Source organism: Aricia agestis, chromosome 14 (genome assembly GCF_905147365.1).
Source record: "Aricia agestis chromosome 14, ilAriAges1.1, whole genome shotgun sequence".
NCBI lineage: Eukaryota > Metazoa > Arthropoda > Insecta > Lepidoptera > Lycaenidae > Aricia > Aricia agestis.
The window spans coordinates 15596767-15610384 of NC_056419.1; the positions used below are offsets into that span (position 1 = coordinate 15596767).

At 35.6% G+C, this 13618-nt stretch overlaps 2 protein-coding genes across 2 annotated transcripts in view; both read right to left on the reverse strand.

Annotated features, from left to right (window-relative positions):
* Window positions 1–487, reverse strand: part of LOC121733950 (serine/threonine-protein phosphatase 6 regulatory subunit 3) — a 42419-nt gene extending 41932 nt beyond the window's left edge. The window contains exons 1-2 of the mRNA XM_042124353.1: window positions 300–487; window positions 56–135 (exon numbers count right to left, since the gene is read on the reverse strand). Of these exons, the coding sequence (XP_041980287.1) occupies window positions 56–135; window positions 300–359 (140 nt within the window). The 5' untranslated portion in view covers window positions 360–487. The remainder of the gene's footprint in view (window positions 1–55; window positions 136–299) is intronic.
* A 1304-nt stretch (window positions 488–1791) lies between these two features.
* On the reverse strand, window positions 1792–4504 carry LOC121733720 (probable ATP-dependent RNA helicase DDX10). The gene is made up of 3 exons (XM_042124066.1): window positions 4295–4504; window positions 2067–4207; window positions 1792–1976 (listed from the first exon to the last, which is right to left on the reverse strand). The coding sequence occupies exons 1-3, from the start codon at window positions 4421–4423 to the stop codon at window positions 1817–1819; spliced, it is 2430 nt and encodes an 809-aa protein (XP_041980000.1). The 5' UTR covers window positions 4424–4504; the 3' UTR covers window positions 1792–1816.
* Between the last annotated feature and the right edge of the window lie 9114 nt (window positions 4505–13618).

Below are 13618 nucleotides of genomic sequence, written 5' to 3' on the forward strand. Positions count from 1 at the left end.
TAGTAAAAGTATATTTGAAAAGGGTTTTATTTAGAGAATTAACGAATTGACTTACAACGTGCGAAGTGCTTTGTTGTCCGCCCTGCATTCCGGTAAAATATCGTCCGCCTCCAAAACTTGACTCAACGTTACATTCTGCAAACAATCATTTTTCGCCTAAATGTTACTTTCGATGAATAAATACTTCAGCTCTTTATTTAAATATAATAACTAAGTATGATTACAATCAAAAACATTTGAATAACTTGATCAAACTTGTGTTTTGATCCATAACCACCAATTTTAACAACAATACACACCTCTTCTTTGAGAAGAAAATTTACGTCATTTACGGCGATAAAATTCCCTCTCCAAAACATATTTAAAATGTGTAAATACAAACAGTTTACTTAATCTAAACCCCTAGAAAAATGCAATATATTATCGTATTTAGGTAGTCGTTTTCCGACGATAAAAATTAAATTGTAGAACACAACGAGACATAGATTATTTTTTTCTGTTTGACAATTGTGACATTTCACATTTGACATCGATTGACAGTATTTTTTTTATTCAGTAGATCTTCAGTGCAGTGAATGACTCGAGACAGCCTATTTGTCCCCCTCTTAATTTTTGACCCCTATTTGAGATAGGGGTCAAAACTTAAGAGTGACTCAAAGAGTATCGATACATCAATAATAGTATTGGATCCGACCGTAAAATCCTGCATGATCGTTTTTTTCGATCAAATATATTTTAAAATAATCTTTAGAACGTATCTAAGAATGGATTAATGTTAGGTTGCATTCTCAAAAAGAAGCCGCAAGTACCTCAAATTAAGTTTAATGTTCATGAGAAGAATTTGTATGAATATTTTTTTCAGTAAATTTTACATCATTTGAAAGAAAATGACGAGACAAAATAAGGTATAAATGGTTGCCAGCTCTAAGTCGGCCGCAACCTAGGGTTGCCAGCCCGAAAACAGACATAGTTCTTCATCAAAATTGAGGCATCGATTTTTTTAATAATTTTGATACAAAATTAAAGCTTTATGCATTTTGTGCACGAATATCCATGGTTTCGCAAGATTGATATTTTTATTTAACAGGCATTTTTATTTTTAAGCGTAGTGTCCTGTCATTCCTTCGCAAGTTTGTATTACGGGCTTTCATTTTGCTCAATTAGAGGTACTTACGGCTACTTTTAACACGGCATCACAGTGGTCCGAAATCGTTAAATAGTGGACATTCGCAAAAAAGTTCGATTTTGGTGTGGAAAAAAATACCATCCGATAGATTTTGCAAAACCCCTCTACTGCAAAAGGCTGCACGTAAATTTTCGTATTTTTTTTTCTAAACCTTATATACCACTAGAACTTTACTTGTTTAAAAAATGAACCAGAATGACTTAGTAGTTTTTGCAAAAAAATATATTTATAGACTCTTTCCCATACAACATTTTCGTAATTATTTTTTTTCACCTTAAATACACATTTTTATAAAAAACTTAATAAGGATTTATTGTTACTCCTCTTAAAATCTATCGGATGGTATTTTTTTCCACACCAAAATCGAACTTTTTTGCGAATGTCACCTATTTAGCGATTTCGGACCACCGTGCGGCAACCCAACATTAATCCATTCTATACGTTCCAAGGATTATTTTAAAATATATTAGATCAAATAAAACGATTCATGCAGGATTTTGCGGTCGGATCTTAGGATATAAGAAAATATACCTATATCTCTAATATAATATAGTAAATTCTTTTAAAAGTAGGGTAAAAATCAATTTACTAAATCAATAAAACTGTAATTATATAATATTATATAATCTTTTAATGTATGATCTTATTTCGCTTGAGTAATTGCATCGCAAAAGCTTCGGCTTCTTGCACTGAGAGCGCAGCTGAAATATCTTCTAGTTTCTTAAGCTTGTGTGGCTTGACATGGTCGTCGGCTTTGCTCTTTTCATTTGTTAATTTTCTTTTAGGTGGTCTGAAAATAACAATAATTAAACTACATTTTATAATATTTGAAACCATTAGTATTGTGTAAAATAAAAAGATTATTAAAATAACTACTTACCTCACATCCTCAACATCATTTTCAGATTCTTCATCAGAACTTTCTGATTGAACATCATTACTATGTTCACTACTTTCTTTAGAGCCATCCTCATCTTTCTTATAAACTTTATCAGGGTCAGGCAGCCAAGATAAGTCTGGGCCATCAGACTCAGATTGTGACCCAAAGTCATCTTTTTCTCCTTCATCCTCCTTCTTTTTGTTTTTAAGTTTTCTTTTCTCCTCCCTGTGTTTTGCCTTAACTTTCTCCCTAAACCTGAGAACATCAAACTTATCCTCTTCTCTGAGTAATTCTTTAGTTTTTTCAATATCTAATCCTCCTCCACTTTTCTTGGATTGTCTTGCAAGTTCTGACTTCACATCTTTTTTCTCATCATCAATAGCTTCGCCTTCCTCCGTGAACTTAACATTCGTGTTCACTTTTATTTTCTTTTTGAGTATTTTCTTAACTAGAGCTGCATTAGTTAAAGGTTTAGCACTCGCCTTGGATGGCACCTGGGTCTCCGGTACTGGGGTCGGCATGGCATTTATGTTCTTCTGCTTGATTTTTAAAATATCATCATCACTGTCATAGCCACCTGCATGAAAGTTGAACTTTGGAATCTCCTTCTTTTCCTTTTTCTTCTTCAAATCTTCGAGTATTAGTTTACTACTCTCATCATGGTCACTTTCTGATTCATTGTCCTTTGATTCGCTGGCATCTTGTTTCTCTTTTAACTTACTAATAGTCTCTTCTGCATCATCTCGTAATTGGTTTTTAACTTCAATGGGCTTTCTATGTTTATTTATAAACTTAATCACAGGTGGAACTATCAGGCCCAGAGACCTCGCATAAGCATCAGTGTCTAGCGTGTGCACATTGAATACTTCTTTGTTTTTCATTAAATATACAGATTTTAAATAGTTGACGAAAGCCCTTTGGGCCGTCTGTTTCAATTCTGAATTATCTGATAAGAGTGTTTCTATCTTTTTCTGTGGGTACATTATTTTGGAGGGATCAACAGATATTTTGTTAATTGGGATTTTGCTCTGTTTCAAACTGTCTACAATCTTCTCCTCCTGTGGCAACAGAATCAGAAGTCCTTCTCCTTTACCCAGCACTCCCCTGGCAGTTCTGCCCGCTCTGTGGATGTAAGTTTCCACATCCTCCGGACAATCATACTGTAAAACCCAATTGACACGAGGAAAGTCCAGCCCTCTAGAAGCTAAATCAGTGGCAAATAGAACCACATTTGATTTCCTACAAAATTCTTCATATATTTGCTCTCTTCGTTCCTGATGAAGGGTGCCATATAGGGCCAGTAGGCTGACACCGGGCCGGAGCTTACAGAATAAGTCATAGGTATATTTCACTTGCTTGCATGTAGCCATGAATACTAAAACTTTTTGCTTTAAATGATTTCTAATAAATGACCACAAAACTGCCAACTTTTCTTCAATCTCACAAACTATGTAGCTCTGTTGTAATGACTGGGGAGTCACAGTGGCCGCTTGTTCGTGAGGAGCCACATACGTTGGAAATTTCAGACTGAGACGGGCCAAATCTTTGACCGACTTAGTTTGTGTGGCTGAGAACAGTAGTGTTTGTCTATCTGGTGGCAAATTTTCAATGATAGCATTCATAGTTGTTTCAAAACCCAAATCTAAGCAGCGATCTGCCTCATCGAGAACTAATATTTGTAAATGACTACAATCAAACAAGGGGTTTTCATCCATGTGTTGCAGCAGTCGACCAGGTGTACAAATAAGGATGTTTATTTGATCCATTCTTTTCCTCTCAAACTTTAAATTCTGCCCACCAATTATAAGACCAGCAGAGAAATCATGCAAGCCACCAATTTTCCTCAGAGTGGCATATATTTGATATGCCAATTCTCTTGTAGGTGATATAACTAAAGCTCCCACACCATCCATTCTTGTCCATTTTTTGCAAAACAAGTTCTCTAGAATTGGTATTAAAAAGGCTAGGGTCTTTCCTGAACCCGTCTGAGCCGCACCTAATATGTCTTTACCTTGTAACGCATAACCAATGGCCTGCCTCTGTATGTCTGTTGGGTGGATGTAGTTATTGTCTTTGAGACCCTTTAGAGTCTTTTGGGATAAAGGAAAATCTTTGAATGTTTTGATTTCATCTGCATTTATCTGAAAAATTATACATAACACTTGAGAATTTTACACATAAAATAGCTTACAATTGCAGTTTACTGTGAAAATTGTTATTAAAATTACCGTATCATACTGTGATTGCAAATATTTTATAGCAGCATCTTCTTCTACACTCTTTTTCTTTCTAGGTTTATAAATTCGGTGTTTTGATTTACTTTTCTGCTTTTTATCGGTTGAACTTTCTTGTTTCATTTTGTTTTAAATTATAACCCAATTAAAACACATGTATTTTAAAAATTACACAAAATACAAAACCAAAAACACGGACCACGCATAGGTGATGGACCCTTTTGACATTGACAATTTGACATTGACAGTGACATTGACATAATACCATGGAATTAATATGTACTACGTACAGCAGTACTTATTAATTCCATGCATAATGTCGGCTGTACACTCTCGCCGAGACCCAGCGAGGCGGCCCGAGTGCGAGAGTGTAAATGGGTGCGCTCGCCTCGTCTCGCCTGTCTCGGACCCTCTCGGTCCGGTGTCGGTATTTTGCGCCCGAGATAAAGGGTCTCGCGAGGATAGCGAGCGCATTACTGTACACTCTCGCGTTTTTTCACTACTAGTCGCGCCGCTAGACAGTGCAGAACAGAAAAATAACAATAATAAACGTCATTATCAGTCATTATATGTGAGAAATAAAATTAAATATGATTATAGATCTTTGGATTACAATGATATCTTTCGATGCATAGAGAAAAATAATGGCCATCTTCTCTGAGTTCATAACTGCAATTGAACTAAGCGAGAATGTACATGATCGCACTCGGGCAAGGGGCTCTCGCACGAGACTCTCGCCCGAGAGCTCTCGGCGAGAGTGTACAGCCGACATAATACAGCTGACTCGTTCTCATTTTCGTTCTACATGGTTCTACTTTTTCAGTTCAGAAATGTATAATTTTATAAGGGAAATAATAGAACGAGCGAATAAAAATTACTTTGCGACTGATGATGAACATACTGTTTTAATAACATGAGCGGCATTAATTTGACGAGAATTTGACTAAGCGAAAAATAAACTAAACTAACGACTAATATTGATTTATAATAAAATCCAGAACGAGCTTACAAAATGTGGACTGCGATTAATCTATTTCAGATATTAAAATTCTATCCGAGCGACTGTATTACTAAGTGAGCGACTGGAAATACATAGCGGGCAACTTCAATATTAAATGTAGATTCAATTTTTCTAAGTGAGCTTATTTATTACGAGCTAAGTACTAAAAAGTTCACTTTGAGCAAACTTTTGTGAGCTGCTTTATCTATATATATAAAAATCAATTGCTGTTCGTTAGTCTCGCTAAAACTCGAGAACGGCTGAACGGATTTATCTTATCTTGGTCTTGAATTATTCGTGGAGGTCTAGGGAAGGTTTAAAAGGTGAGAAAAATTTTGGATGTGTGGCGGTACCCACAAATCGCCTAATATTCCTGCATCGCGCTATCGAAGTTTTCTGAGCGCGTCGGTATATAATATACGACAGCTGAAATGTATCACGTGGGCTTCGGCCTGACCGAGCATAACACCTCGCTCGGTCGGAAGATCTTCCTTTAGCGTCGCCACGCATTATCCCACAGATGTATAGATGCATGGATGTATATGTAGATGTATGGATGTTTGTTACTCTTTCACGCAAAAACTACTGAACGGATTTTAATGAAACTTTACAATAATATAGCTTAAACATCATAATAACACATAGGCTACAATTTTAACCGACTTTCAAAATGGGGGATGTGTTATGTTCGTTTTCTTATGTTCAACGATTACTCCGTCGTTTGTTAACCGATTTTCAAAATTTTTCTTTTCGGTATCATCATAAATATAGGGTATCATCCCAATTCGGTATTATATTCACAAAAGTGGTGATCTGATGAAGGATCCATTAGTAAACGAGGGAACTCCTCAAAAATTATAGGGAAATATGTGGTGACTTCGGTTTCGTGAGAAGTATTCTAAGCATATGCTACCAACAAGTAAGATTTTGAACCGAGGTATACCTGGTATACCGTGGTTCGGAAGGTGCTGAGAGAACTCCTGATTCTTTATAGATACAAGTTTGGGAGTTTCGGCGTTGTTTTAAGAACGGAAAGCATATGCTTCTATGCAAATTACATTCATCATCAACATCGTCATCATCATCACTACCATATTATACCATGTTATTGGTAAGTACTTTTCATAGTCTTTTAGATCGAGACTCGAGTTTGTCAAGCGATAATTTAAAAAAATCTATACCTACCTAATATTATAAACCTGAAGAGTATGTTTGCTTGAACGGAATCGGAGGAACTACAGATCCGATTTAAAAACTTATTTCAGTGTTAGATAGCTCATTTATCGAGTAAGAACTAAGACTATAGGCTAAGACTAATACGACCGAAGAAACTCAGGAAAATGTGGGAAAAACGGGGGAAATATTAGAAATTACGAACTACTGGAGCAATTTTTATGGCAATATTTGGCACAGATATAGAGTAGACCAAGTGAAGGGAATAGGGACATAAGAGCTATTTTTATGGGAAAATGTACGGTTTCCGTAAAATTCCTAATTTACGCGGGCGAAGCCGCGCGGGACATCTAGTCTTATATATATAAAAGAAAGTCGTGTTAGTTACACCACTTATAACTCAAGAACGGCAGAACAGATTTGGCTGAAAATTGGTAGGGAGGTAGCTTAGAGCCAGGAGACGGACATAGGATACTTTTTATCCCGTTCGACAGCGTTCCTGTGTGACTTGACATGAAACGTCAGTCACTATAAAACGTGGTATAACAAAAAAGAATCAGACTTGGAATATCAAAACGAAAATGACAGCTATGTAATTGACGTAAAATGACAGCTATGTAATGACGTATGGATGACAATTTGATATTTGTAAGAAATCAATATTAAAACTATTTCTATTAAATAAATAATTAACAAGTGGATTGAAGTGAAGTGAAGTTTAATTAATAATGGCGCGACCAAGACGATCGAATCTTTCCCGACAAAGCCGTAATGCAAGAAGAATACAAAATAACTATTCAATCTATTTTGATGAAATTTTGGTATGGCAATATGGCAATACTTTCAGTCTCGGGAAAGGAAAAGGGATACTTTTTACCCCGGAAAATAAACGGTTCCCGCCAATAAACTTTTATGATTCTCGCCTAAACTATTTAATCTATTTTGATGAAATTTGGCATGGAGATTGGAGATACTAATTTGAATCTGGGACAAGGAATGTTTTTTGTCCCGGAAAAATGTATGGTTCCCACACAATATACTTTTCTGATTTGCGCGTAAACGACTCAATCAATGTACGGGAACAACAGCTATAAACTAATGTCCACGCGGACGAAGTCGCGGGCAACAGCTAGTTAATAATAATTGGTTACTGCGGGGCTAAAATGGTCGTTTAGTTGAATCATACAATGAATCATTTACGATTCATTTTTAAACTTCTCTTAACGTGCAATTCATTTAATGATTCGTACTAAGCAATACATTTGTTTGACATTTTTCTATGAAAAGTCATAAATATGGTCCAATCAAGAAGTTCCAATAAACCCGAATTGCTTTCAAATAACAGAATCATCAAATGTTACTATAAACGTCATCTTTGATCTTAGAACTATTCTTATGTCGCAATACATAGAAATTCATAGACATAATATATACTGTCGTAAAGACCACCTGACAACTCGAAAATGCGTGACCATTTTTGATCTGTCAATGTGTGCGTGTGCTAGTGATGTATATTTTACTATCGATAGTATAGTATTTTGCTATCGATAGTTTAGTCCGTTCGAGTTATTTTACCTGAGTTTCTATAAGAAATAAATAATATGCAACTTTGATAGATTTGTATTTCAAATTAGGTATCTTAAATGAACTAAAAAGCATTAATTGCTTATAATTGCTTATTTTTAATAATTGCTTCAGTAACAAGTGCAACAGTATGTCAAACTTACTGGCGCAAATAAAGTTGGGATAGCTCCTTTAACCAAAATAGTATTTATTCTAATTTTTCTTTAAAAATTTTCAATGAAATGTTTGCCTACATATTGTTGAATTTTTCTTGGGATTCCAACCAACACGCCCAATTAATTTCAGCCATTTTCCTCTTATTAGAGGATCTTGAGGGAATCTGTAAAACAAATGATTATGATATATAAATATAAACCTTCCTCTAGTTTTAGAGTCACTCTATATTATAGTAGTTATATTATATTAGCTATATTATACTATACTATATTATATTAGTTAAAATAAGATAATATGTCCTTTTTAGTCCGGCCGCACATTTTCCGAATTTCTGATCACAAAAATTCGGACGCCCCGCCCCGCTCATACATTTTGACACGTCAGAAATTCTTTTAGTATGATGGGTCTACAACAAAATGTATGAACAGAGTGCGTTCCGTCGGGCGTCCGAATTTTTCTGATCAGAAATTTCAGATAATGTGCGGCCGGGCTTAAGGTGATAAATATAAAGGTAAATGATTTTTATTTTAGATTTATGTTATTGTAAAATATCGATAAGCATATCGATAAATTTGATTCAAGCACTAGCGTATATGTAAGAAATTTTGATGAAAAATTTTTCTTCAAAATTTGTGTAATATAGGAACAATAGTACCTTTAGTTACGCAAAATATGAAAGTAAAAGGGAGGATTCACAATATTTTATTTGAAATAGAGAACTAAAGACCAGAATATAGCAAAAATAAACACATCGTAGCAATTAGGACATGAAGATTAATTACGGGTGAAATGTATATTTTTCAGGATTATTCCTATGATTTACACTGCAATCACTCACAGCACAAGTTATTATTGTTATATATAATAGTATTTGTTGAAAATAACATACGATTTAAATAATAAATTGCAAATACCGAAAGGGCATAAAAACGATTGACGACTTTTGACGACCTGTCAAATAAAAGTTGTTACAATTTTCATTAGACTGCCTCTCTCTTTTCATCTTGTTATAATTCCATAAAGGATTTTCTTCTCTCTCGCACTCTTTGTTGGTCTTTAGCATTATATTATGTCTATGGTACTACTAATATCATAGACATAATATAATATACTGTCGTAGAAATTGTTTAAATAAAGAAATTAAAAATTACAAAGTCGGTTTCAAAACTTTGAAGTTTGTATACAAATTATGACTAAAGTAAAAAATGTTGCCAGCATATAGCATGGCTTCATAACGTTATCGATTACTAGAAAAATTACCGTTACGTACCGTTATTTTTATAAGGGTAGCTTAACGATATTTTTAACGATATCTAGTAGGTAACATAACATTTAAATATAGTTTAAAAAATGCCGTTAAAATATCGTTATTTTCTGGTATGCGACACTGCCAGTTCGACGCGACACATTTCGTTTATATTTATACAAGTCTGTGGGTAACATTTTTAGATACCTATAGGTATAAAAATAATGTTATTAATACTGATATTATTAACGTTATTAACTAATATATTAACGGTAATTTTTGATATGCAACGATGCCAGTTCGACGCGACACCTTCCGTTCATGTTAGTAGACGCACGAAATCTCACTCAAATCCCAACTTCAAGCACCAAAGTTTTTTCGCAAGATTTGTGCTTACCTACTTTTTAGGGTTCCGTAGTCAACAAGGAACCCTTATAGTTTCGGTCTGTCAGGCCGTCTGTCTGTCTGTATTAGCTGTGCTAGATGCGGACATCTATACTTACCGTCTTGTACCGCGTTTGAAATTACGCGCCATTCCACGCGAGCATGGACATTTTATACATGGGAGAGCCATGCTTCGGCACGAATGGGCCGGCTCGACCGGAGAAATACCACGTTCTCATAGAAAACCGGCGTGAAACAGCGCGTGCGCTGTGTTTCGCCGAGTGAGTGAGTTCACCGGAGGCCCAATCCCCTACCCCATTCCCTTCCCTACCCTCCCTTATTCCCTTCCCTACCCTTCCCTACCCTTCCCTACCCTTCCCTACCCTTCCCTACCCTTCCCTACCCTTCCCTACCCTTCCCTACCCTTCCCTACCCTTCCCTACCCTTCCCTACCCTTCCCTACCCTTCCCTACCCTTCCCTACCCTTCCGTCGCCCATGGACACTCGCAACATCAGAAGAGCTGCAGGTGCGTTGCCGGCCTTTTAAGAGGGAATACGCTCTCTTCTTGAAGGTTTGCAGGTCGTATAGGTATATATAATACTGCTGGTGACAGTTCGTTCCAGAGTTTTACAGTGTGCGGGTTACGCGAAAAATGCACGGTGAAAGACTGCCACTCATCATGGTGATGAGGATGGTAAATATATTTTTCGCGTGGGGCGATGGCGAAAAGTTGCAGGAGGTATGATTCCGAACAATTCCTCAGAGCACTCCCCGTGATACAACTGATAGAGGATGCAGAGTGAAGCTACATATAGCCCGCCTTAAATATTTAATTTATTTTGTTTTTAGTATTTAGTATTATAGCGGCAATAGAAATACATAATGTCTGAAAAACAGATGGATGAGCGCATTGGTAGCTCAAGCCGGGAGTCGCGGGTTCGAATCCCTCTGACGGAATAATTTTTTTTTTTTTTAGTATCTATATTTATAAAAAAATATAGATATTTTAAAAGAGCCAAAAACTAAAAGAGTTAAGAAAGCTTTAATAAATGTCATTTCCGATTAAAATTAATCAGCGACATCTTTGGGAGAATCTCGCAGTTTGTGAACGTGTTTTAAAAATAGTCTACTAGATGGTGCATTTATTTATTGTAATTTTTATTTGTTAGGCTAATTTGATACACTCAACGCCATCTATCGTTCAGATGAGAACTAAAAACTGCAGACACGCTGTTTTTATGGGATTCAAGAGTTTTATGTATAATTGGTCTGTGGTGTGATGGTTGTGATGATGATGAATGTAATTTACATAGTAGCATAATAATATTATTTTTTGCATTTGGTATATGGTGATAGCATATGCTATGCTTAGGATACTTCTCTTTAAATGAAAATCACCATATTATGTTTCCATATAATTAATAATTTCAAGTATCGGTTAAATTTTCAAATTGTTATATGGGCATAGATGCCCTTGCGGCAGTAACGTTACGAAAATATAACGATATTTGAAGATTATGGTGAAATTATTAAACAACATTTTGTTTTTAGTTATAAAATGATTTTAATGGACAAATATATAATAAATGTACAGTTTAATACATAAAATATAACAATTATATTATAATTAAATATTTCATGGATCATTCATAAAAACATAAATAAATGTAGAAAAAAAACCTCTGTCATGTTCGTTTTTATGTTTTTCAGAATGGCAATACAGTTTCAATTATGAATCTGCTAATGAATTTAATTTCCGTTGACGTAGGGCGTTATTTTACAAAATTAGATGAATCACCGACGATATTGCTCGTAATATTGTCGCTGAATTGATTGAGAGGAATTGCTAAAAGTTACCATTTTAGCCCCGCTGATATTCTATCTGAGGCTTTATATTTTATATTTTGATACGTAAATATTGTTAAATGCGTGCGAATTCGAATGGGGCGGGGTGACGAATCGTTGCAGTCAAGTGAGGCCCGTGAGTTGGGCTGCGGACCAATACGACTTTTTTGGATTAGGTTATATGGCTAAGGCGGGAGCGTAGCGCAGCGAAGCTCCCGCCTTAGCCTTCGTGGTTATTTTTTTGTGAACCACCCAGAAGTAGGAGCCCTCATAATTGAAGCCAGTTGTCTTTTTTTAAAGGTTGCCAATAAAAAATTTTACCCATTTCTTTGACGTTCCATTAAGAATTATAATTTGAGTAATCTATGAATGATTTTTATATATAAACGGGGTTTTTTAATAGCATTGTATAATAATAATTATAGGTAGGTCTACCAAAATCTGATGGCAAATGACGGCAGATTTTTAACCGACTTCCAAAAAACGAGGAGGTTATATATTCGGCTGTGGTTTTTTTTTTCAAAAATTATCCTTGTATTTTAAGTACATTGGATAAATTTTTATAATTACATATTTCACAAACAGAATAAGCCGCTAAAAGACCTATACTAAAACGTGGATTACCTAATTAGACAAATTATTTATTATTTTCCTTTCAATAAAATACAATCATCGCTTGTTTTCCAAAGAACGCTAGTCCATATTATATAGTTCGGTTTTTATTTTATGCTGGCAATGATATCTATATAAATATCAAGCACTTTTGAAACCAAAAGTGTTTTCCATATATACAGATTTCTCCGTATTTATACAGATTTTTGGCGGGTAATACAGATAAGTACTGGATACGGATATTTATACAGAATTACAGAATTTTGTAACTATGATTCATTTTGTAAAAATTCAACAACCCAACAGGCTAAATATTGACACCATTGAAGGTCTTTTGCATACAAAGTAACTGATTGGTGCAAAACCATGCTATAATCTGGAGGTTCATGACAGGGCTTCATAACGTTATCGAATACCCGAAAAAATATCGTTACGTACCGGTATTTCCATAATGGTAGCCAGATAACGGTATTTTTTTATCGATATCTAGTAACATAACCAAAAAATATCGTTATGAAAATACCGGTAAATATAACGATATTTTCTGGTATCAGGTATGCGGTATGCGTCATGCACCAAATCTCACTCGCAGCCCAACTTCCGACTTCCGAGCACCAGTTTTTATATACGTGGGAGAGCCATGCTTCGGCACGAATGGGCCGGCCCGACCGGAGAAATACCATGTTCTCATAGAAAACCGGCGTCAAAAAGCGCTTGCGCTGTGTTTCGCCGAGTGAATGAGTTTACCGGAGGTATAATCCGCTCCCCTATTCCCTTCCCTTCTCTTTCCTACCCTCCCCTATTACCCTATTCCCTCTTAAAAGGCCGGCAACGCACCTGCAGCTCTTCTGATGCTGCGAGTGTCCATGGGTGATGGAAGTTGCTTTCCATCAGGTGACCTGTTTGCTCGTTCGCCCCCTTATTTTTATAAAAAAAACTTTGACTTAACAAGTCAAGATGGTGCTGCAATTTGTTTAGTCAATGAAAATTATGAAAGGTACCTATGTGATATGTCCGTATTTATTTTCTTGTTTTAATTGTGGCGAATGCGGGGGATTGGCAAAATATGGATAATTATTTGTATGTCTTAGTATTTATTACTAGAATTATAAGTTACATATATATTTTGTAGACTGTAGTTAAAAATATCAACACATTTAAAAAAGGAAGCACAAAATTATATGATAGCATTTACATAATATGTAGGTATTATAACACGGTGAATATTTTAAGGAGCGTAGCCCGTCGGATCAGAGGCGCTTTGCACACGACGGGGCGGGGCGGACCGGTGAATTTCACCGCAAACGATAGCACAAA

Bases quoted from the DNA above. Each gene is read 5' to 3' on its own strand.
- LOC121733720 (XM_042124066.1), bottom strand. From the start codon at position 4,423: ATGAAACAAGAAAGTTCAACCGATAAAAAGCAGAAAAGTAAATCAAAA. The intron at 4,208-4,294 runs GTAATTTTAATA...ATAATTTTTCAG, and splicing joins TGCAATCACAGTATGATACG to ATAAATGCAGATGAAATCAA. The intron at 1,977-2,066 runs GTAAGTAGTTAT...TGTTATTTTCAG, and splicing joins AATGATGTTGAGGATGTGAG to ACCACCTAAAAGAAAATTAA.